This window comes from Aquarana catesbeiana, linkage group LG05 (genome assembly GCF_042186555.1).
Source record: "Aquarana catesbeiana isolate 2022-GZ linkage group LG05, ASM4218655v1, whole genome shotgun sequence".
In the NCBI taxonomy this organism is placed as follows: Eukaryota; Metazoa; Chordata; class Amphibia; order Anura; family Ranidae; genus Aquarana; species Aquarana catesbeiana.
Genome location: NC_133328.1, coordinates 49,004,562 through 49,031,035, shown reverse-complemented (window position 1 = coordinate 49,031,035; position 26,474 = coordinate 49,004,562). Strand labels below are relative to the sequence as shown.

At 40.9% G+C, this 26,474-nt stretch overlaps 1 protein-coding gene across 1 annotated transcript in view; it reads left to right on the top strand.

Annotated features, from left to right (window-relative positions):
- Window positions 1-26,474, top strand: part of RSU1 (Ras suppressor protein 1) — a 246,767-nt gene that overhangs the window by 3,126 nt on the left and 217,167 nt on the right. The window contains exons 2-3 of the mRNA XM_073629711.1: window positions 1,440-1,555; window positions 4,658-4,708. Coding sequence (XP_073485812.1) covers window positions 1,447-1,555; window positions 4,658-4,708 — 160 coding nt within the window. The 5' untranslated portion in view covers window positions 1,440-1,446. The remainder of the gene's footprint in view (window positions 1-1,439; window positions 1,556-4,657; window positions 4,709-26,474) is intronic.

The following is a 26,474-nucleotide window of genomic DNA, read 5'->3' as shown; positions in this document are numbered from 1 at the left end:
GGTGGAAGTGACGATTTGACGTCGCTTTCGCCCTGCAATGACTTGGAGATGGGCGGGGGGCCATCTTCCTCTCACTCGTCTCCATGTCAGGCCAGGGACAGATCCGGATCGCCTCCGCCGTTACCGACGGCCACGATAAGCGGTGAAGGGCACCGGAGAGCGGCGGTAGGGGGGCCCTCTCCTGCCGCCGATAAAAGTGATCTCGCTGCTAATCTGCTGCAGAGACCACTTTTATCTGAAAGAGAACCGCCGGCTCTTGAAGAAGATACCGGGGTTTTGGTAGCTAGCTGCTACCATAACAACGGTATTTCTCTTCAAAGACAGGACGTATATAGTCGTCCTGCGGGAAGGAAGTGGTTAATTAAAATGAATTTATTATTTGTCATCTCCCTGCTTGGCCCCTTTCACAGGGGCTGTCTGATCAGGTTCGCATGTCAGTTTTTCAGGCGGACCTGATTGGATCCTTAGCGAGAATATGGTGGTCTTGTGTACCTGCATGGCAGGAAATAAAAGCAGTCACATTAGTTCTAGTCGTCTCTGTGTAAATTTAAGATTGGTTAATTTTTATATTGAAAATAAAGCTTTGTCAGTCGTTTTAAAAAAAAAAAAAAAAAAAACCTGGCTCCTAACTTTTTTAGCTGGCTCCTAGATTCCAAGCAAATTTGTCAAGCCCTGGTGTAAACTGTTGTCAATAAATAAATCGTGTATAATAATAAGGACTATGCCACACTAGTAATCCTGTTGCTGGCTGATACTTGGCAAAACTTGACAGCAAAATACAGAGAGAGTACTTTTCTGTTGGTATGGTGTTGGTCCCTTTCCAGCCGAGATGCTGCATAATCCATAGAAAGGAGATAAGGAGACATCACACTGGTTCGGCTGGTGAGTGAGCGACTCTGTATGTACATAGGTGTGCACAGCCTATTACATTAGTGTGTACACTACAGCTCAAACACACACGCCTTCCTCAGCTGCACAGGGCAGGGAATGAATGGGATGGGCTCTGTGCTGAGCGGCTTCCTGTTCATTCACAAGCTGAAGCATAGTAAACAGTTTACTGTGCTTCAGTTATGAATGACCACAGTGAATGTGTTTACTGTATTTTTTATAAAAGGAAGACAGGGTTAAATGACATATTTACTAGCCCCTTCCCACCACTCTCCATCCTGAAACAACCCACAGCAGCTGGGGGAGAGGAGAGGAGGGAAGCCAGCAGCACTGCGGGGGGGTGGGGGGGGCAACACGGGGGAAGCCCGGGTAGTAGGGGGAATCGGCACTGTATGCAGTGATTAGGGTGTGCCCAGGCACACCTAGCACACCCCCTGTGCATGCCTATGGTGGGGACTGATTTTTTTTTTTTTTTTTGTACAGGACAGGAAAAGGTTTTGTATTGAGTAAACAGCTGTATTCAATATTCATGGTTTTCTTTTCCATTTCAGTAGCAAAATGTCCAAGTCTTTGAAGAAGATAGTGGAGGAGAGCAGGGAGAAGAATGTCACAGAAATTGACATGTGTGACCGAGGGATCGTTAACATGCTGGACATTCCCGGCCTGTGTAAGTGGAGCTCCTAAGACTTTCCTAAAGCTATGTACCAAATACTGTTTTCTCACAATGCTGTTCTTGGGTGCCAATTCTAATAAGATTTAGGACAGGCTCATGTCTTTGCGTTCAGCATGTGTTCTCGTGCATTTTACATGCCTAATCATTTTGAATGGACCGCAACACACGCTAAATATTTGTATGTTATAAAAAAAGACTCTGCAAACACTTCCTAAGTTAACTAGAATGAAAACAAACCAGTGCCTTTATTTACTTTTCCCCACCCTCCTATACCATTTTATAAGGAAGATCAGATAAATCCAAATCTCTTCTATAGTCAATATATAACAGTTTCCTCCTGATTCCTGATGTGTCCTCCATTATCATGCATATACTGCCCATACACCATGGTTGGTTCATGCATGCCCACCCCCATGTGACAGTATTTGGGCTTGGTACATTTTCCTTATATCTAGAAGAGTGGAATTTTCACTGGGGCTGCAGTGTGCTAGGATTGGTGAACATGAGAGGGAAAAGCAAGTCAAGGCACCAAATCGTGTTTACTAAAGCTGTACTTTAAAAATACCACTAACACTGGATCCCTATAATTGAAGGAAATTGAGCTTGCCTTAAAGTGTCACTAAACCCAGGACCCTGCATTCACTATATCTGGTCTCCCGCAATACACAGAACATGGAAATGCCAATTATTTTAGTAAATATAAACGGCTAAATACCTTTTCTCATCAGCGGTATATACAGTGGGGCAAAAAAGTATTTAGTCAGCCACCAATCAATTGTGCAAGTTCTCCCACTTAAAAAGATGAGAGAGGCCTGTAAATGTCATCATAGGTATACCTCAACTATGAGAGCCAAAATGTGGAAACAAATCCAGACAATCACATTGTCTGATTTTTGAAAGAATTTATTTGCAAATTATGGTGGAAAATAAGTATTTGGTCACCTACAAACAAGCAAGATTTCTGGCTCTCACAGACCTGTATCTTCTTCTTTAAGAGGCTCCTCTGTCCTCCACTCATTACCTGTATTAATGGCACCTGTTTGAACTTGTTATTAGTATAAAAGACACCTGTCCACAACCTCAAACAGTCACACTCCAAACTCCACTATGGTGAAGACCAAAGAGCTGTCGAAGGACACCAGAAACAAAATTGTAGACCTGCACCAGGCTGGGAAGACTGAATCTACAATAGGCAAGCAGCTTGGTGTGAAGAAATTAACTGTGGGAGCAATAATTAGAAAATGAAAGACATACAAGACCACTGATAATCTCCCTCGATCTGGGGCTCCACGCAAGATCTCACCCCGTGTCGTCAAAATGATCACAAGAACGGTGAGCAAAAATCCCAGAACCACACGGGGGACCTAGTGAATGACCTACATAGAGCTGGGACCAACGTAACAAAGGCTACCATCAGTAACACACTACGCCGCCAGGGACTCAGATCCTGCAGTGCCAGACGTGTCCCCCTGCTTAAGCCAGTACATGTCCGGGTCCGTCTGAGGTTTGCTAGAGAGCATTTGGATGATTCAGAAGAGGATTGGGAGAATGCCATATGGTTAGATGAAACCAAAGTAGAACTGTTTGGTAGAAACACAACTCGCTGTGTTTGGAGGAGAGAGAATGCTGAGTTGCAACCAAAGAACACCATACCTACTGTGAAGCATGAGGGTGGCAACATCATGCTTTGGGGCTGTTTCTCTGCAAAGGGAACAGGACAACTGATCCGTGTACATGAAAGAATGAATGGGGCCATGTATCGTGAGATTTTGAGTGAAAACCTCCTCCCATCAGCAAGGGCATTGAAGATGAAAACGTGGCTGGGTCTTTCAGCATGACAATGATCCCAAACACACCGCCCGGGCAACGAAGGAGGGGCTTCGTAAGAAGCATTTCAAGGTCCTGGAGTGGCCTAGCCAGTTTCCAGATAACAACCCCATAGAAAACCTTTGGAGGGAGTTGAAAGTCCGTGTTGCCCAGCGACAGCCCCAAAACATCACTGCTCTAGAGGAGATCTGCATGGAGGAATGGGCCAACATACCAGCAACAGTGTGTGACAACCTTGTGAAGACTTACAGAAAACGTTTGACCTCTGTCATTGCCAACAAAGGATATATAACAAAGTATTGAGATTAACTTTTGATATTGACCAAATACTTATTTTCCAACATAATTTGCAAATAAATTCTTTCAAAAATCAGATAATGTGATTGTCTGGATTTGTTTCCACATTTTGTCTCTCATAGTTGAGGTATACCTATGATGACAATTACAGGCCTCTCTCATCTTTTTAAGTGGGAGCACAATTGGTGGCTGACTAAATACTTTTTTGCCCCACTGTAGCAGTCTTGTGACTTCTATCAGTGTCTGTTTAAAGCTTGTAGGATGAGTCTTCATTCTGCACTGACTGTTCTATCAGGATACGGGATCCCTGACCCTCTGCATGGACAGTGCTGATTGGCCCTGTACTGATCACTGAGCACTCTCCCAAGAAAAAAACAAAAACTCTCTAGCAATACACACCAAACTGAGCATGTGCAGCTTGTCCCCTTGCTCTGTATTATCAGGAAATAGATTGGGGACAGTGGAAGAAAGGGAGGATCAGAGAAGACAGGATCAAACAGCCCTTTTACACAATGCAGAGGATTAACCCCTTAGGTTCCACAGTGAGTATAACAAGTACGCTTTACTGCATATACAGACTGATTTTACCGTTGTGGGTTTAGTAACACATTGAGTAGCAAGACCCTAATAAAAAGTAAGGACATCATGAAGAAAACATGGAAAAATATAATAAAACGAACGTCGCTGCAAAAATATAAACTTAGCCCTAACACTTTAAATATTTTATATATATATATATATATATATATATATATATATATATATATATATATATATATATATATATATATATATATATATATATATATAATTTATTTATACATATTGCAATTTCTGTAATTGTGAGATAACTGTACAATTATATTCTTCTGCCCTCTGGGAGGACTTTTGTGCTGTTATTTTGAAAATGTCGAATGAAATGTATTTCCTGCTGATTAAAATGAAATGTGCCATTTCTGTTTCCTTTCACAGTCACCCTGTCCCACATCACCCAGCTCATTCTGAGTCACAACAAGCTGACCAGTAAGTACATTGCTCCAGCATGCTTTGTTGGTGAACTCATCAGTGTATTCCAGAATGTAACTTACCTGTGTGATGTCATATTTTCTGTTACTCATCTCCTGGATCTGTTTGAACCTAGCAACACTATTTATTACTATGCAACAAAAAAATGTTATGTCATTTAGAACATATTGATATGGCAATTGTTGACTTGTTCTGATCCTGGTCTAACCACCTAGTGAGTCACTAAACTGGAATGAATGAAAAGTAAGATTACCTAGAATAAGAGGGAATTTCATGCAGAATACCATCCAAACAGAGAACAGATCCTAGATCTGGGGGCACAGTCTGCTATGTTGATCGCCCCAGGGTCAGCATATCCAGAACACAGTCCACAAGCTGCTTCATCTTCTGTCAGCATATTACATATAGTAAAATCTGAGGACTTACATTTTTTTTTTTTGGGAACCAGATGGAAACAAATCTATTCAGGGTCTGGTATAGATTTTTAGGGGGAACCCTACAGCCCGCTGCATTTTTAATGTTTCACGTGAAAGATCTATCATTATAATTTTTATTTTACAGTTCTGTCCCCTATAGGACAAAGTATATGTAGTACCTTGTCTCATGTTTCTAGGTGTTTTCTAATCCTAGTTTTGAGGTTCACGCTGCCTTCCTCCACTCCTGCTGTGGCCGATTTAGACAATAGTTTTGAGATGGTTTTGAAGGATTCATAGCTGTAGCTTGTCTTGGCTGTGAACACTTTCCTGAGACTATCAATGGCAAGAGGAATGCAGAGGCTGACATACCCCCTCCCACTGCATTTCTCTTTCTGCAGCTTTGAATCAGCTATCTCCTTCAAAACTATTGTTGAATCGGCCATGTCAAGGGGGGGGCAGGTAGGACCTCCATAACTAGGGTTAGATTACACTAGGAAACATAGGACATATTACTACATATACTTTGTCCTATGAGGAACAGAACAGTGTTTATGAGTCTGGGGCGTTTTTCATGTACAGTTCTGGCATTTTGAGGTTAGCTAATGTGCATGAGGCTCCATTTGCATTTGTGCGATTTGTCTTGCAACTTTGGACATCAAAGTTGCATGACAAGTCGCTCCCCATGTTTTCCAATGATAACCATTCATATTTGTGCGACTTAAAGTTGCAGCGACTTCAAAGCAGTTCATGCACTAATTTGGTCCAACTTTCATGCACCTACTCGGCGTAACTTCATCTTTCACACAATGCAAAAAAATTTGGCTAACTTTGCTGTTTTTTTTTTTTAGCATGAAACTGTTTTTTTTTTTCAAAAAAACCGCGTTTGAAAAATTGCTGCGCAAATACCGTGCAAGATAAAAAGTTGCAATGACTGCCATTGTATTCTCTAGGGTCTCTGCTAAAAAAACATATATAATGTTTGGGGGTTCTATCTAATTTTATAGCAAAGAAATGATGATTTTTGACATGTAGGAGCGAAGTGTCAGAAATGGCCTGGATGTGAAGTGGTTAAAAAAAAAAATTGCATTGGTACTCAGTTCCCCCTGCCAATGCCCAGCTCCCCTTGCCCTTTGACAATCCCTTGTCTATTAATCATGAAATTGGTGAGAATTGGTTTTCAAGGTTTGCCTGATAACTTGAGTTCAGTGAGGTTTGCATTAGAGCTGCACAAATAATCGTTAAGAATCGAAATCGCGATCTTTTTCCCTTCCCGATCTTCAAAATAGCATGTCACGATTCTTTCTAACAAGCAGAGAGTTCTCACAGCTGGGAGAAAAAATAAATAAATAAAAAATCCAGGTAGCCTGTCAAGTTTAACCACAACAGGAATAAGTAGAAAAAAAGTATCTTTTCAGAAACAAAGTATCTTTTCATTCTTTTATCAAAGGAATGAACTCTGGCGTGTAAATGAAGGAAGTTTAAGGCTTAATGTACGCGGGGCGTTTTTACAACCTCTCCTGAATGATTTAACTTGACAGATAAAAACCCACGTTTTAAAACGTCCATTTTGCCGCATTTACTTGCCACGTTTGTGGTTTTTTTTTTTTTTAGCCAAAAATGAAAAATGCCTGTAAACAAAACATGGCTAAATGCCGGTACCGCGTTTAGTGTCTGAAACGTTGGAAACTTCGGCGTCTGAACTAATTTTTTTGCCTTCAAAGAAAAGCTTCTAAACGCAACTGCCTAAAAACAACATTAAATGAACCTGTGTACATGTACACATAAGATAACATTGGATGAGTTCAGGGGCAGCTGAAAAAAGCAGCCAACTGCCTCTGAACGTCCGTTTACCAGCAGCCGTGTACATGAGGCCTTACCATTTAAAGACCAAACCTTTTCTGACATTTGTTGCTTACAAGTAAAAATCATTATTTTTTGCTAGAAAATTAATTGGAACACCTAAACATGATATATAATATATTTTTAGCAGAGACCGTATAAAATAAACTGGTGGTTGTTGCAGTATTTTATGTCACACTGTATTTGCGCAGCGGTCTTTCAAACGCATTTTTTTTTTAAATACACATTAATGAATTTAAAAAAAACTAAGTAGTAAAGTTATCCCAATTTTTTTTTTTTTTTTGTATAATGTGAAAGATGATGTTACACCGTGAGAATTGTGATCTTTATTCTAAGCAAAAAAATTGTGATTCTCATTTTAGCCAAAATCGTGCAGCTCTAGTTTGCGTTAAATTTGCAATTTACGGATATTTTTTTTTTGCCAAATGTGCCAGTGAATGGAACCCAAGCATATTCTCCTATTACCATTTGAACAAAGACATGCTGAGGGCAGAGACTGATGTAAAAGTACAATGTATATGTAAAGCACTGCATAATTTGACAGCGCTACATACCTGAAATTTTTACTTATAGAGAAGTTACATTTGTAACAATCCCTCTTCCCTAATGTCTCAATGTACAATCATGCATTGTTGCTGCCACCTAGTGTCCATAAATTTGTTACATCCTCTTCCGCGTGTCATTAGTGAGAGCAGATGTGTAAAGCATTTACAATGTTAATGAAGAAAATAGATTGAAAATGTAGTTTACACTTTAAACCATATGGCCTGCTCTGTAGTATAGTAGGGTTGTGTTTAGCATTATGTTAATATGCTAAAATATGTACGTTATAATTAGTAACATGTTTACCATATTAGATTGATACCTTTTTAGATATATTTTGGCACTAATGTGATGTTAATGCACTGGGATGCTTCCACAGTACAGGAAAATACATTTACATATTGAAAACAAAGATGGGATCTTCAGTTCTAAACCCTAATGCTTTTAGATGTTAAAGCTGAACTCCAGACAAACCCGCTAAATCCACAGATGAAATACATACAGTATATGGGGCTGTTATAGCTGCCAAATAATTTGTATTTCTGTTAATCCGGTCCTGAAATGTACACCGTTCTGCCACACAGCACAGCACTGTAAGACTGGAGTGAGGACCTGATCGATCTTTGCTGCTGATCTCCTCACTATTGCCATGTGACTGGACAGTGGAAGGAGAAAGCAACACGGTGATAGGCTCATCTCTCTGTCACTCTGCTTTCTCCTCCTATCAGTATGCTTCTTGCACTGCAGCACATCTGCTTGGCTTCTTGTGTTGCTATTCATCCCTTCTTTCTGACCACTGTATACTGCAAGAGACTGATACTAAAACAAATTCAGGAACTTGCATCTAAAAATGCATTCAAAGTGTTAATGATTACAGATCTGCATTAATTTGTGCCTTTACATTTGCCTGGAGTGCAGATTTATAGTAAGTCTTTGCCCATGCAGGGAAAAGCAACAGCTTCACTATAATGCTGGCCACATGGACTTCACATAGTCACCGTTCTGTCACTCCACCCCACTCCAATCAGCCACCAAGAGAGAGGAAAGCACTTCTGAATATGGAGAAGCATGTGACTCCATGTGATAATGTTGGTGTTGTGTGGTTGGAGCAAGGCTCTTATACAGGGCTTGGTGGAATTCTCAGCTCCATTAGGCTACATGCACACAGGCGGTTTGGCCTGTCAGTGCCAACTTCTGGCATTTTCTGATGTCCTGGAGGCACAGATGCAGCATCAAGCTCTACTGCCAGCAGCCTGTCAAGATCTATAACTGGCTGCAATACAGGGTGGCTGATCGATGTATTGAGGGGCAATTCACTTGCAGTGTGAAGTTCAGCATGTAGATAGAACTTCACGTTTTAAGCGATCGATTGTATGATATCTCTAAAAATAATCAAACAAATGTTGTTTAGATATTTTAATGAACATCAAGATGATAGAACTACATCACTGAGAATTCAAGGAACTGAAAAAATAAAGCCTTAAGCCCCATACACACTATCCGATTTTCTGCTGATTTTTGTCTTCAGATTTGCCAAAACCATGTAGTGCGAGGGCCTGCCTGATTCCATACAAATTGAAACTCTTAAGGGTTGACCTCATATTATATGGTTTTGGTAAATCTGAAGACAAAAATCAGCAGAAAATCTGATAGTGTGTATGGGGCTTTACAAAAGGATTGGAGATGTCTTCCTTACATTGTGTACTGGGTTTTTCTGATCTGAACCAGTTTGTACTTTAATTGGGATGTCTCATATTTTTATCTATAGATGGTAGTTACATGATTCTACAAAGATATTAACCTGCAATTTGTATAAGATTAAATGTCATTTTGAGTTGAACAATAATCTAATTTGTGTTCATAATTGATGAATTTTTGATTAATACTGTGATTGACAGCAATATTTGTGTAGAAAGACTCTAGACTAAGGTGACCAGATTTTTAAAATGAAATCTGGGGACATATTTTTATTTATTTTTTTATTGGCAAATGGTAAACTATTTTATGAGCATATTTTCCTCAAATGATATATGCAGTGTATGTGTTTATAGAATGATTGTATGAATATATATATATATATATATATATATATATATATATATATATATATATATATATATATATATATATATATATATATATATATATATATATATATATATATATATATATAGTACACTAATACCTTGGATTGCGAGTAATGGGGTTAACAAGTGTTTAGCAATACGAGCTATTATTTTTATTTATTTATTTTTTTAAATCCTGACTCAGTTTGCGAGCGTTGTCTCGCAAAACGAGCAGGATTCAAGCCTCTGTGGTGTGCAGTACCGAATTTGGCCAGAGGTGTGGGGGCTCTGGTGACACTCTGAGCCACTCGGAAAAACTCAGTTTCTGAGTGTTTCCGTGCCTCTCCGATTGTTTCTGAGTGTCTTCGGCGCCCCCCCACCTCTGGCCACATGCGGTACTGCATGCAATAGAAGTCACCGTGGGATGAATTATCTAAGTTTCCATTGACTTTTATGGGGAAACTTGCTTTGATATACGAGTGCTTTGGATTACAAGCATTCTTCTGGAATGAATTATGCTCGTAATCCAAGGTACCACTGTACGTTATTTCTCACATTTCATCCATGACATAAAAAAAAAGATACTTCTTAGAACTTTTTGTGATATGACTACCAAATGTTAAGAATATAAGATAGAGAAGACATTTTTCAATGTATATTTTGTATTTTATTTTTCCCAAAGGAGTGCTATGTACAGAGTTCAGGGGTGCGCTGTGTACAGAGTTCAGGGGTGCGCTGTGTACAGAGTTCAGGGGTGCGCTGTGTACAGAGTTCAGGGGTGCGCTGTGTACAGAGTTCAGGGGTGCGCTGTGTACAGAGTTCAGGGGTGCGCTGTGTACAGAGTTCAGGGGTGCGCTGTGTACAGAGTTCAGGGGTGCGCTGTGTACAGAGTTCAGGGGTGCGCTGTGTACAGAGTTCAGGGGTGCGCTGTGTACAGAGTTCAGGGGTGCGCTGTGTACAGAGTTCAGGGGTGCGCTGTGTACAGAGTTCAGGGGTGCGCTGTGTACAGAGTTCAGGGGTGCGCTGTGTACAGAGTTCAGGGGTGCGCTGTGTACAGAGTTCAAGGACACAAAGGAAACAATTGTTTCCTATGTGTCCCATTTACACTGCAATGCAGCCTAGCGCTGTGCTAAAATGCAGACGAGCTGCAAGCTATCATAGCGCACCTGTCCGTATTGCACTGCAGTGCAGCGCTTCTCCACAACGTGCGCACTCCCGCTCTATACTACCACTCTGTGCGCCGCCATTCAGAGCGCCACACACACAGCCAGCGCTCTGCATGCCCCTGTCTTCTGCCCTGCTTGCCTCCCACCCGGTCATCTATTCTATTGTGACCCCCCCCTGTCCACACTACCCTACATCCTAATGACCTCTGCACACTGCCTACCTACTACTGACCTCTGTACTCTGCCTACCTACTACTGACCTCTGTACTCTGCCTACCTACTACTGACCTCTGTACTCTGCCTTACATACTACTGACCTCGGTACTCTGCCTACCTACTACTGACCTCTGTACTCTGCCTTACATACTACTGACCTCTGTACTCTGCCTTACATACTACTGACCTCTGTACTCTGCCTTACATACTACTGACCTCTGTACTCTGCCTTACATACTACTGACCTCTGTACTCTGCCTTACATACTAATGACCCCTGCACACTGCCCTGCATATTAGCATTGTGGCCAGCCAGGCCTGAAACTAGTCCAGCAAGTCAGCCTGCAGTTCAGTTCTGTCTTCATGATGGACTTCAGCATCAGACTTGTGAGGTGACCAATTACTCCCCAAACATAAAACAAATTGTGAAAGAGTTTCTCACTGAAGGCATTAATAAACCCGAAACCAAACCTTTAATATTTTGCAGCTCACCAATCCGTTTTCACCTGGTAATCTGGCTAGTAACACATCTCCTTAATTAAGGTGCCCCCATTCTGGATAAAGGAGCACAGGGGGCACCACTGGACAGCAGCATTGTCGGTTTGAAGGGAGGAGAATGTTGGATGCAATAGCAGATTTAAATACACTAACAAATAGAAGGCAAATTCCAGCTCACACTTTATAATGTTACAGCAAACAGTTTTTTTTCCTTTTGGGATGAAGGTTTCACATGAATACATAAAAGCTGATCATGGTAAGCACCCCTGCTAGTATTAAATTGTTTTCTCATCCCTGTAAACTGATACATCAGATAATCTTTTTAAAAAAAAAAAAAAAAAAACAGACCTACTGACTGGATCAGCAGGTGAAAATAGAAGAAAGCCTAAAAAAGAAAACGAATGCAGCCCTCACATCTAAGAATTAGTAAGCTGCAATATAATACATGTTTGCTTTTGGGTTTAATACTGCCTCAAGCTAACTTTTAAGGTAGGGGTTAAGTTCATACTTTTACAGTGATGTTTTATTATATTTTTTCCATGTCTTCATGATGTCCTTACTTTTATTAGGGTCTTGCTACTTAAAATGTTACTAAACCCACAACAGTAAAATCAGTCTGTATATGCAGTAAGTCATGCTTGTTATACTCACTGTGGAATCTAAGGGGTTAATTCTCCACATTGTGTATAAAGGCTGTTTGATCCTGTATGCATAGGTCCTCCTCTTCTTTAACTGACTCAACCCATCTGGTGATAGAACAAAGCATTAGGAGTCAGGCTGCACATGCTCAGTTTGGTGTGTATTGCTAGAGAGTTTCTTTTTATTTTTCTTGGGAGAATACATGTGATCAGCACAGGGCCAACCAGCACTGTCCAGACAGAGGGTCAGGGGAGAATGAAAACTCCTCCTACAAGCTTTAACTAGACACTGATAGAAGTCCCAAGGCTGCTATATACTGCTGATGAGAAAAGGAATTTAGCAGTTTATATTTACTAAAATAATTGCATTTCCATGTTCTGTGTACAGGAAGTCCCCGAGTTACGAACACAATAGGGACTGCAGGTTTGTTCGTAAGTCGCAACACTGCATTTGTAAGTGTAACTTGGATGTGAGATGTTCCGGGCGCTTGTTATGTTATCTGGAGCTCTTCTGGCCATGCAGTACATGTAGTACTGCAGTATGGGATGTGTCTCTGGAGGTATCCAGGACCAGCATGGAGCACAAGTGGCCGGCATTTGAGGCCGTTCGTAAGTAGGAGTCGTTCGTAACTCGGGGGCTGCCTGTACTGTGGGAGACCAGATATAGTGAGTGCAGGTTCTGGGTTTAGTAACACTTTAATTCCAAAAAAAAAGTGCCAAACCCCAGTGACCTTGGGATCTTTGATGTCTTCCATGTTGTTCATGTAGACCTCCACCTCTCAAAGGTTGCGTACTCCTGCTCTTTACCATGCACTGTAAGCAACCTCTACTTGTCTTCTACCTTCACCTTTACCCACGGGCCAGATTTTCTATACAAGAGCCCTAAGAAATACCTAGTACTTTCAAGTATAGGTTAACACATGGTGCTCCCACAGTACACCCCCTGGTGCCTGACTGGCCAATCACCCAGCACAAATGTTGTCACATAAACACCGTGTGAGTTCTGTTGTTGCCAAAAAGTTAAAACTTGGATTACAGTCTCTGGGGGCTCTTGCATTAAACATTGCTTTGCTTGCTATGGGTAAAGTACAGGTTCACCTTTTTAATATTAAATCATAATAAATGAAACATTGAAATTGATGTGCTGTGACTCCTTCAGAGAGCGTTCTGCCATGGAAGTCATTACTGTCAGTGCAGGTAAAGCACATCTGGAGAATAGCAGAACCTTGTGCCAGGATCTCTCTTTGCTTGTTTTGTCTTTGCTGAGAACGGTGTAATATATTCTTTGCCCAAGGCAGCTGGAGGGCCAAAAGTCAGAGCTATCCTTGTTAGTAGATGGGCTCTTCCGATAGAAAGGATATTGGTCAATTACCTGAATACTCAAAAATGGAGCTCGCCAGCAGCAATGGGATTTTTTTTTTTTTTTGGTTTGGCTAGAATTGGGATGGAGATTTAGGATAGAGTTTTAGTCCTTAAAGTGGATGTAAACCCAATGTCATCCTTTCTAAACTACTGCCATAGGGGTTATCTATAAGGATATACATGTCTCCTGCATGTATCTTTACCTGTCAAATGTCTCCCCTCTGTCTGTTATGAGAGCCGAAAAACTGCAGATTCTGTGGGCGAGTCTGTTGTCTGGAGCTCGGTGGGTGGAGTCGTGATGTCAGTAGACACTCCGCCCACCTCTACACTCCCCTTGTCAATATGCATTTTCTCCTGTGTATTTCTAAAACTGAACTTCTGCTATGGCCTCTAACATCCAGTGAAAAGACAGGTAAGTAACCACATGACTTCAGCATGCCAAATCATGGTGAGGTGTGGAACAGCCAATTCTTGCAGAGCTGCTGTCTTAGGCTAGTGCACGAGATGTAAATCACCTGTCACTCACAGCAAGGGGGAGGATTTGACAAAGTTTTTCTCTGTTTGTCAAGATTTATCTCACTGAACAATAAAAGGGGATTGCTCAGAGCTGGATTAACTCTGTGTGGCAAGACTGGGCTCAAATGATAGGAAAACTTATACTCTACAGTATGATATAATTTTGTTTTTTTTTTTTTTTTTTTTCGGGTTTACATCCACTTTAATAAAAAACATATTTGGAAGAGCATTCAATTTGGATGTTGATGCTGTACACTTCTCCTGTAGTTAGGTGGACTTTTCTTTACAGAGTATGGACTTCTTTCATCTTTATTGGTAAGTGGATCTATCACCGAGATGCAGGTTAGGGCTCCAAGGATAGTGCTCTACACAGGGAAGCATCCCATGTATTTTTTTTTTTTTTAAAGAGATGCACCGATATATTGGCTGCTGAAAATTATTGGCCAAAAATAGGGTTATCGGTGTTTGGCCGATAGAAAAGGGGCCAATAATGGCATGCTGCTTCCGATTGACTTCAATGCAAAATCGCGTCCCGTTGACTTTAATGCAAATACGCCAGCCACATTAAAATTCTAAAAAAAGAACAAAAAAACTTATAAAAAAAACAAAAAACAAAAAAATTTCCATTTCATTTTTCGGCCAAGTGCATCCTGAATTTTCGGCACCGTAAATTTTCATTTTGGTGCACCACTAATTTCTTTTTTTTTTTTTGCCAATATCCACACCAGTGACATTTACCCAAAAAGCAGATCCTCCTCCCTTCTCTCTCCTCCCTCCTATTAGGAGAAGAGACAAGAAATTGCGTGAAAAATGTGCATTTTCAGGTGCTCCCATTGAAGTTTATTGGGACCAAAACACGCCACTTGTACTTTTTCTTGTTCAAGATGTTGTGCGTTTTCAGGTATAAAGCTTATATTAAAAAAAAAAAAAATTAAAAATAAAAACAGCCATATCCAAAATATAATATACAGTAAAGTCCAAAACTCACTGCAGTACATTAGAAAAAAAAGAAGCCTAGAGAACATGGCATATCATACTAACAATGTATTCTAGTAAGTCGCATCAGGAGAAACCTGTCGTCATAAAAAAACACTAATATGACAATTGAACAGACCACAGAGTCAAAAGGCTCCTCTTCTCTCATAGTACAAACCCAGAGAAATAACCTAAAGACAGGAGACAATCAAAAGCAAGGAGAAAAACCAAAAAAGAAAGAGAGGGGGAGGGAATTAATAAAATTTATCCAGGTTATTCCATTTTTCGTGTGTGTGTGTTTTGTTTTTTTTTTTTTTTTCCAAGCGACACAACACTATGTGGACAGGCACCAATGACTATAATGAAAATCTTAATGTTGAGAATTCCACGAGTGATGCCTGCAGCTACCATTCTTTAGCACGGACGGTCGGCTTTCTTGTAATAACAACCGATGTGGCTCAGCAGCCGCTCGGCTGTTATTACAAGAACCGGGAGGCCCGAGCGACCAGGCCGAAGACCCGAACAAAGCAGATCGACTTTGTTCGGGTCTCGGATCTAATAACCTGGGAGCAATGTTATTGCATCACTTCCGGATTACTGGCATCCTAAAGGCGCCAATTAAAAAAAAAAACAATAGAAAGTATTCAAAAACGCTGATCTTGACTTTTGAATACTTTCAAGTGCAGAGGAGGGGTTTGGGGTTCCATTGCCCATTACTGTCACAAGGGGTGTTTATATATCCTTGTGACAGCAATAACGATGCTAAAAAAAAAAAAAAGGACCATGTAAACATTAAAAAGTTTAAATCTACAGAATATCGGCCAGAAAGGTAGCCAAAAAATCGGTATCGTATCGGCCCTGAAAAAAAACATATTGGTCGACCCCCCCCCCACCCCCACCCCCACTCTGCAGGCATGGTCGCAGGGAATGGAAATATCTAAAACCTCTTGGCTTGATCTCTGCTGGCTGCACAGCTCACAGGCTTTCCACACTTCTCTCAAAGTGCATTATTATGGACCTATACGAGACAAAGACCATCACTGCACAGAACAGTGTGGCTTCTCCCAGTTCTGTTCTGCATTTTTCCTTCTCATTTAATTTACTGCTTCATTTAGTAACTTGAGTGGCTAATTAAAAGAGCAGTAGAGAGGGAGAATTAGGTTGGGAATAGAACCTTATTGCACACTCCGTTCCTTTAAGAAAAAAATCCAGTGAAGAAATGATTACATTACTGCTGCCAGAAGCTAGCACCACTTTTATTACTTCTAACTACTGCAGGTTACATAAATGGAATAGATTCTTCAAGATGGCATAAAGATTATTTAAAATACGAATAAAGCAAAGGGTGACAGATTTGCAGGTATACATGCATGCAGTATTTTAACTTGCAATTTCAACATGTTTGCAGTTAAAAATAATACTTTAGGTAATTTAGTAATTGTCCCAGACTCATTATGGGATTTAAAAGAAAAATGGAAATCCCTTGTTTGTTTGGCTTCTCTCTGTGCAGTAATAATGGGAGGACTTCCCCCTCCTACCGCCTCCTGGCAAGCCAAACAGGACCCCTGCCTTGATGTAATTTAAAATTGTTGGCAGAATAAAGACCTGAAGAAAATAAGGCAGTTTTTACCCCTCTAAAGTAATTGTATTTTTAAGTTGCACCTCCAATACCAGGTTTCACCAACCGGTTGCATTGAAGCCAAGTTCTGGATTTGCAGCTCTCAGACTTGGAAAGTCTGGGACCTGTAGAAGTGGACAGTCCTCCATACACTGGTGGGTGTCCCGAGGGGCAGGGGAGCATCTGCACTTTTCTGCACACTGGCAGAGGTTTATAAAATTAATCTGGGCATAGACATGAGATTACGGTTACCCAATACAAAAGCAGATGCCCACTGGTCAACCATTTGAGGGGGGCAAACACTCGATCAATTGTAAAAATAAGGGCCATTTACCATTTGTCTCTCTAAATAGGCAGAATATTTTTATATGGTGGAGCTGGTCATACAGGATCATGCAGTATCCAGAAGTACTTAAGACAGTCAAATTGATCCTGCATATCCAACTAACCTACTTTTTCTAAGACCACCTTAAACTGAAACTGAGGTCAAGCTATGGACATTTTAACTGTGTTTTAACCGAGATTAGAATTTTGGAAGGCTGATAAATCACTTTTCGGAGGGGGGAGAGCTGAGCTGCTGAGAGAATGACTTAGATTAGTATTTATGGTATAAACTTTGAGGATGAATTTTTCCACAGTACCTGCAGCTATTGAGGTAAGGACTGCTTGTTAAAAAAGTACTTCAGGTGCCGCTGCTGACTTTTAAAAATTAGGAACTTTCCAGTGCTGTCTTCTCACAGCAGGTTCTTTTTACCACTGCGGGTCGCTGGCGCCGCCATCTTGGATACAGAAGCAGGCCTTGTCAATGATCCAGCAGCCTGCTAGGATATGTGATGCGGAGTTGCAGGAGGAGAGGGGATGGGACAATGGACTCCTTGCAAAAATTGCAGATATTGGAGTTTGTACAGATTTAAAAATCAGTACTTGTTCCCCACTCAAAAGAAAACCTCTAATTTTGTTACAGAATGGGAGAGGGGGCAAAGCAGCAGGACTTCACTTTTTAAATGAAGTTCTGCTTTTGCAATATGTAAATACTCGATTGTATGTGGCTACATGTTCACTTTAAGGCTTCGTTTAAGGCCTAGTTGTTAATATTTCTGGGAAATTTTTTTATAATAGGAAATAATTGTGGTACGCTTTGCATGCTTCCAGGCCATAGATAATTCTGTATATGCTGGTGGGACATTGGGTGGCACTTGGAGTGTGCAGACCACTGGGCAACTATGGTGTAATGTTTTGGCCTTGTGGAATATCTGCATGCAGGCATTATTCATGGCCCCATAATAATTCAAATATATTCCCCTGTCCCTCTCCCTCAACATTTGGTTGCCTTATTTTCTCTGTTTAAAAAAAAAAAAAAACATTTCCTGTTTTTCCTTTCTTTCATTTTTCAACCTAATTTTCTTTACCTGTCTGAAGAAATTAACTGACCTGCCAGGTTTCTTGTTCCTGAATGTCCAGGCTCACCGCAACAGAGATTCAGACATTTATGACCTAATCCGATAAAGCACATTAATTAACTGTCTCCTCAGATGACACTCTCCCTGACGGGAAGCTGCTTGGCAGGGGCCAGTGGTCTGTTCTAAGGTCAAATTAGCATCTTTGCTGCAATTTGTGGCATTTCTGTTTGTTGCTGTTTTGTCCGGATTTGGCATAAATACATCCAGTTGATGTATAAATAGTGTAGATGAAGAAAAAACAAAATCTGTGTACAGTTTCGTAACTGTATTTCATAAAAATCTGAAATGTTATTTACTTAAAGCGGAAGTAAAGTCACCCATAAAACAGTTTCATTTACGGCACATGCCGGAAATGTAACACTCCCATTGGTTGTGCTCTCAACCAAACTGTCAAACCATCCAATGGCTGGTGTCATAACTGATCACATGTGCAGCATCATTGCAGTTGTAGATTAAACCGAGGCATAGATGGCAGCTTCCTTGGCTGAAAACGATAGGGGGGGTTTACTTACACTTTTTAAAGGTACACCCCAGCCACACACAAACTTGGTATAATACTGACAGTGTTTTTCACCCTGACATTGTTTGAGTACACCAGGCCAGTACTGTGGTTGCCAGTAAAGGTGTCATGTGGACATGTACCAAGCTTATTATTCTGCAGGTCAAGGATTCCCTGCTCCTCCGGCATAGACCAGTCAGTCTAGTTATGAGAATCTCTGGTCATTTAGAGATTATTCTGGCAATACATGAAGAAGGAAAGTAAAAAAAGGCGAAACGCAACAGTTCTGTAGGGTAAATTATAGGGAACTTATATAATACTCAACGTTTTGACGCTTATTACTCTTTTAGCCTCGTAAATATGAAGGATTGCGTATGAAAATTAAATTTTTCCGAACTGCCTTCAAAAAGGCATTGAGCTGAAAGCCACTACTGCTGATTTACTGCTATACTCTGAATATTCCTTGTTGTACAACACCGTTCCTTTCATGTTAGAACCAGCAGGTGCTGAATGGTATCTGTAGATGTGGCTATAGGCCATTCTCCCCTACACAAATCTTGGGGATTCAATGCGTTATGGAGAATTCTAGCTAAGATATGGCAGCACTAAGCAATAGCCCTATTGCATCCCACAATCCAATGTGGGGCAATTCTCAGTAGTTTGTTGAAGCCTTAAATTGTGGGATGTGCGAGGGGTGGCGCTTGGCACTGACCTTTTCGGAAGTCTATGGCCCTTTAGATTTTTAGGTAAGTGCCAACCAACCTGGGTGCACCTAATCTCTACACGTTTTATGTAAAACATGTTTTTTCAGCAGCAGACCAAAGCTACCAGTGATGTACAGAGAAGGTCCACAGACCAAAATGGTATGGCTCACAAATCCGCAAGGGGAATTGCCGGTTGATGCTATAACACCTAGAGGTTAGTGCAGTCGCCTGCAGGCCCACAACATACATACATGGCAATTTTTTTGAAACAGACTGAGAGACGGTCATGATGGCATACTGAGAATGGTACAGTGACAGGTTCACTTTAGCAATTGTAGGGCCCCATTTTTATTTTTTTTTTAAATTTCTTATCCACCACTTGATTTGCACAAAGGCATGTTAAACAGAAGGATTATTTTTATCCGTGCTCGGTCATTAATGCAGAATGTCCAGAGTGTCAGCAATTAGGAGAATATATTGTCACTCATCGGAACATGCGGTAATGTCCAGTGATTGGCGTGTCTGGCGAGATTCTGTCCACTGGCACTCAGCAGTTATATTAGCCATGTTTCTTTTTTTTCTTTATCTGCTAAAAATTGCACACTGCTTGACCAACTAATTAACCGAGTGACTCTACCAGCCAGTCAGAAGAACCTTATGCGGCTATACAGACTTCCACATACGCCACATCTTTTTTATCTTGAAACACGGTCAAAGCTATTTTTAAACCATTACATTTATAATTACCTGTAATTCTTTATTTTTAATTTCCATCATCGGGAGATGGGATTTCAGATCGGGTTACAATTTAAATCATAATTGCAAGCAGCCAGTTTGAGCGTTTCCCCCTGATTATCCAACCACGTCTGAACTGCTAGGCCATAAGTGTTTGCAAATCTTTATGCAAATTTAAAGTGGAAGAAAAGCCTAACTAACTATTCTCAAAAAAAGTTTCCTCCACCTTCCTCCTACCTATTCTGCCTAGCCTGCGTAAAAAAGATCTGTGTACTTACCTATTTTTAATCTGCCCCTGTGCGGTCAGGTATGAATGAAATATGAGTTTTAAATTTTGAGAAGAAACCCACATCCCTGTATAATGACAAAAAACAGCAACACTTACAAGGAGTATAATTCCTCTAATGGGACTTTAAAGTAGGTTACTCAAAGCGAAAGTACAAAGGTAAAAAAATTTAAATGAATTTTATTTGAAAAACTAGTTTAAAAAGTCACCATGATCTACTAATTATGCAGAGTAAAATGGATACACGTAGTAGATGCGGGGAAAATGTAGACACAAAACAGTGGCCAATTCTATTGAGAAAATTGATTGCAACAATAGATGACCTGACGTTTCGGGGTATAACAGGTGGACCTCTTCTTCAGGGGTAACAGCTGTGGTCACAATGGATTTATACATCTAGAGAATTATCAGAAAGAACAGGAATAAATAAACCGAAAACTGACATATTCATAGGCAAATATACTGAGTAAGAGCTTGTACATATCAAAGCCTGAGTAGTGTAATATAGTACAGCATTAAATTGAACTGACATGTATATATGAATACTGACCACTTACATTGACAATTCATTTTCCAGAACGTCCCCAGTATCCAAAAGGATGAAGCCAATCAGCCACAGCTCCAAACAGGCCGAAAACAGGGAGGTGGGAGGAGATAAGAGGAGACATAAGGTGGAGAGGAAACACATAAACTAGGTGCTGAATCCCCAAGATAGGCTTAAAGGCCCCAGTAGGGGCAGCAACTCCACAAAGGGCACCTCCAAAGCGAAAGCGCATCCACCACTAATAGGAGGGAACAAACCCAAGTCAGCTATGGTGAGCTGGCTGGTCGTCTCACCCGGCCACTGAAATGTGAAAAAGAAAAAATAATTCATAAAATAAAATTGATCAAAAACTTGTTCTGTGTGGGGGAAACCAAATATTGGTCGGTGTAAAGATCTCAAAATAAAAACATACCCCAGGACTTAACTGGAAATATATAAGATCACAGCTTCCAGAGCCATGAAGTAAGGACAGGAGGAACAAAGCAGTGCTGTCGATCCAGGAAGATTACTGGGGGGAGTATGACTTCCCTAAGAAGTGTCCAATATCAGTAATCTAAGAACAAAAAAATAAGAAGGGAGGGCTTGAATTAATGCATAAACACAGTTATCTCAAGGTATGAAGCAGTAGTGCGTCTCCACCACAAATGAAAAAGGATGCCTACCAAGCAAACTGTCCGTCCTCAGCGTGATGTATGTAGGAGCTGTGAGCAGGTGTGGATAGTAAAATTAGGATTGTTTAAATAGCGCTGTCTTTGGGAGCAGCAAACCTATGATTGGTTCGTCTCACTGAGTGGGCGGTATGAGGAGGGACATGCACCGATTGGTAAAGTGCCCCCCGAGTGCAGCGGCGCCATCTCCAGAACACGCCCACAGCTGGAAGGAAGGGCGTCATCCAATGAGGGTGCTTGTGGGCGTGTCCCAGTCACGGTGCTCTGTGCTAGATGGAGCAGTCACGACGTAGGCTACGGCGTCCCGCGCCGAAGTCTCGCGGCACCGAACTGGCGTGTCCGTGGGCACGGTAACCATGCAGACTGCCAGAGACAAGGGGGGCCGAATGTGCCCAATCGGGCGCAAGACGGCCCCCCATGCGCCGAGTGGAGAATGATACACCCCGTGGGAAGGAAGGAAAAGGGGAAGGGGCGAGGGGAAAAAGAAAAAAGGTAAAAGAAAAAAAGAGATCACAGGGGGAGACCCCACCAACCTGGGAGAAAATTTGGTCGGTCCAGGAGCGGCTGGAAGAGACTGGCTCCTCCCTTGTCTGAGTAATTACTGAAAAATTGAGATACATGAATTGTTGACAGAACATTATTGAACAGTACATGTCAAAATACAAAAAATAATAATAAATAAACAAATTTAAAACGTACGTGTCCAAATACAAGGAAATAATATTGAATATCCCTATGATAAAAAAAAAAAAAAAAAAAATTTTAATGTATAAATTACTCAAACAAAGGCAAGGCACCGATCTTATGAAGTTAATGTACAATGCAACCAAACAAAAAAGATAATGGGTTGGACAGTCACTAGGAGATAATTAAGCCACATGTTGAACAAAACACTGGGTGGATGAATCCAAAAAAGGACCTCCAATTATTTGCCTGCAAGTTAATTTTGAAACAAACGTACTCTAAGGAAACACCCTCCCAACCTTACTTTGCATCTCAAGAACTTAAGGCTTTAGATACACTGGTCAGTCTTCTGGAGGAGAATGAACCTCTCGATTTGATTGACCAGATTGACTTGGAACACCTTTTGGGCCGTTTCGATAACACAGAACCGCCGCCTATGCCCAAGTTTACAATGAAATCAGACAAATTCCCGCAACTAAATACCAATTCAAATGTTTTAGCCTTTGTTAAACTGGTGGGTAACGAGATTTGTAAAATCAAAATTAACCAATCTGACCATGACAACATGTCGATTGAAGAGAGATTGGCCTTGAAAGCACTTAGAGACCACCCAAACATAACAAAAAAGCCCTCCGATAAGGGAGCAATGTTGTTATTATGGACAATACACAGTACATTGATATGTGCATGAAAATCCTGGAAAATAAAAAATGGTATTGCAAAATCAATGCAAACAAAATTGCTAAGTTCAGCCTTCCACCTCCCTGTTTTCGGCCTGTTTGGAGCTGTGACTGATTGGCTTCTTCCTTTTGGATACTGGGGACGTCCTGGAAAATGCATTGTCAATGTAAGTGGTCAGTATTCATATATACATGTCAGTTCAATTTAATGCTGTACTATATTACACTACTCAGGCTTTGATATGTACAAGCTCTTACTCAGTATATTTGCCTATGAATATGTCAGATTTCTGGTTATTTATTCCTGTTCTTTCTAATAATTCTCTAGATGTAAAAATCCATTGTGACCATAGCCGTTTTCCCTGAAGAAGAGGTCCACCTGTTATACCTCGAAACTTCAGGTCATCTATTGTTGCAATCAATTTTCTCAATAGAATTGGTCACTGTTTTGTGTTTACATTTTCCCCGCATCTACTACGTGTATCCATTTTATTCTGCATAATTAGTAGGTCATGGTGACTTTTTAAACTAGTTTTTCAAATAAAATTAATTTAAAATACTTTTTCTACCTTTTGTACTTTCACTTTGAGTAACCCACTTTAAAGTCCCATTAGAGGAATTACAGTCCTTGTGAGGGTTGCTGTTTTCTGTGCGGTCAGGTGATCCTGCAGCTCAGGCTCCCCTTTGTAAGTGAGTGGGTGCTGCAGGGGAGTGGGTGCTGCATTATCTGTCAGGTATTGCAGCCTTCTCTACCAGTAAGGGTGATTTTGCATTGAACTGCTGGCTTGTTACTCCAATATTTTTATTTTTTAGTAGAGCCCAAGTTGGGATGGTTTCCATATGCCCTCTTTTGATAATTATACATACCTAAGCCATTAACTATCTGTAATTTTTGCAGCCTACTTTGGTGATTTGTCGATTTACATTCTAGTATCTAGATAGTACTTTACAAGGTTTTTCTGAGCAATCAGATGTTAAAGTTTAACATCGTACATAGTACTTTACAAGGTTTTTCTGAGCAATCAGATGTTAAAGTTTAACATCGTACATAGTACTTTACAAGGTTTTTCTGAGCAATCAGATGTGGGTGACATCGCGGCTCGCAGAATTCACAGCTGTTGTTGAGCGCTCCGTGACTCAAAGCTGTGTGATCACGTGCCCGGAGCAATTTGAAGATTTAAACTGATTGTAAACGATCACCTTGTAAAACAACCCATTCAGTTTAAAATAGAAATGAAAGGCAAAACATTTTTGTATAGATATTAAAAAAAAAAAAAAAAAAAAAAAAAACATTTTAGAAATATCCTTTTATTTCCCCTTTTTTATAAATGATCACATTCCCTCTGTTCTCAGCTGCATAAGAGCTGGGGGAGGAGAAGCAGCAGCACACTGACCTTCCCAGTGAATGGCTGTGCAGCAGGGGATCGTAAAAAGTCTGATTATTGGAGGAGAGCAGGCTGAGTTCCCAGCATAACACAAAAGAAGCGAGCGCAAAGAGCCGCCCTAGTGTAACCCGGCTTTAATATGGTAAAGTTGAAAACACTCAAACACACATTGTGTGAAGATAGATACAGCATAAGGATTCCACTGTGGCCGTGGACGTTCAACCTAGCTGCCCATAGCGTAGCTAGAGAACTGACCACGCTTTGGTCTCTTGCTTAGTGTGGTCAGTTTTTAATAGGAAAGCAAGGGGAGACTATCAGGATTTCATACAAAGGACGCAATACAAAGTGAACAGGATACTTTCTCATACAAGTGCATGGTACAGCCGGCACATATCAGGAATATAAAATGTTGGGGTATCGAACTCTTTTTTTTTCTTCTTAGGCAGGATAGCTAGGGGGGGGGGGGCTGATTGTGGGATAGTGTGGTGGTTTTTTCATTTTTTTTAATCTTAGAAAAAAAAAAGATTTAACCCAGGCAAACCACACTTTTTTTTTTTTTTTTTTTTGTCTTTTTTGCTTTAAGAAAAAATACATTCAGTGGCTATTAAAGTGGACCTTCACCCAAAAATGTTCTTTTTCCCAGGGAGCAGGTACCTACTTCCACTTCCTCAATCCTTGCCTAGGTGAGTTTGGCCCTCTTTCCCCCCCAACCCCCCACCATCCTGTCCACAGCCTCCTTGGAACATGTCACAGTGCAATGGGGTGCAGAAAATAAGACCTTAGTAAGTCAGTCCACTCATAAATCCAAGATGGCAGCAACAGGGATCCAAAGCCCAGGTGAAGAATTGGCTCCAAGGAAGACAGCAATGGGCTGGAAAGTACCTCTGTTAAAAGATAGCAGCTACAGTATTGGGGAACCCTGGGTAAAGGTCCTCTATAAATATCTCTAAAGGTGTCTCTAAAACATGATATAGCACTGTACCCATATAAAGTTTATATGTCAGAGTAATTGTCAGTCAAACTGTCACAGCACTGAAAACTGAAGAATGGCTAGATAATAAAGGGGTACATACAGGCTGGGACTCAAGTGGCTAAAAAATCATTTTCATCCATTGCAACGCAAAGGAGCAGATATTTGTGTTATTTCCGGCTAAGAAAGAACAACCATAGAAGTACAACTGTTTTTTACAATGATTCGCAGTCCATGTTGACTTTTTTTTTGTAGCAATCAGTTTGATGTACAGTAGGTGATTTTTTTTTTACATCAATGGTGCCCAACTTGTGGCCTGGGAGCCACATGTGGGCCTTTAGCACTTTTTGTGTGGCCCTCAGGGCCCCTGCAGATACTAGTCTGTGTTTCCATATTTGCCCTGTTTATAGCAGTGGTTTCCAGCAGTCTCACGTAATGTGTCTCTGTTCTATGGCTGTCTCCTGATGCATGTTCCAAGTCTCTTCCAACTCCCTATGGCATGTTCACAGTCTTCAACCATCTCTTGTATCGTGTCTGCAGTCTGTCCATCTTTTGTATCGTGTCTGCAGTCTGTCCATCTCTTGTATCGTGTCTGCAGTCTGTCCATCTCTTATATCGTGTCTGCAGTCTGTCCATCTCTTGTATCGTGTCTGCAGTCTGTCCATCTCTTGTATCGTGTCTGCAGTCTGTCCATCTCTTGTATCGTGTCTGCAGTCTGTCCATCTCTTGTATCGTGTCTGCAGTCTGTCCATCTCTTGTATCGTGTCTGCAGTCTGTCCATCTCTTGTATCATATCTGCAGTCTGTCCATGTCTTGTATCATGTCTGCAGTCTGTCCATCTCTTGTATCATATCTGCAGTCTGTCCATGTCTTGTATCATGTCTGCAGTCTCAGACCGTCTCTTGTATCGTATCGTGTCTGCAGTCTCAGACCGTCTCTTGTATCGTATTGTGTCTGCAGTCTTACGGTCTCCTGTGTTAGGTCTGCAGTCTCTGACAGTCTCCTGTGTTATATCCATAGGCTCTTACCATCTTTTTTAAGCCCAGACTTTGACTGTATCCTGTTGTGTGTTATCTGTCTTTGATAATAAATATTCACTGAATTTAATGTACGCCCTTCGATGATGTCGGGTGCCGCTCTTGAGGCCCCCTCCCCCATATCAAGAAAGCTGACCACCACAGTTTTAAATGATCAGATTGGAAAAACCAAGTTTGGGTCCCCTTCTATCGAACTACGCTGACATTGATTTGAAAAGAGCGGACTTTGTATCTGGCT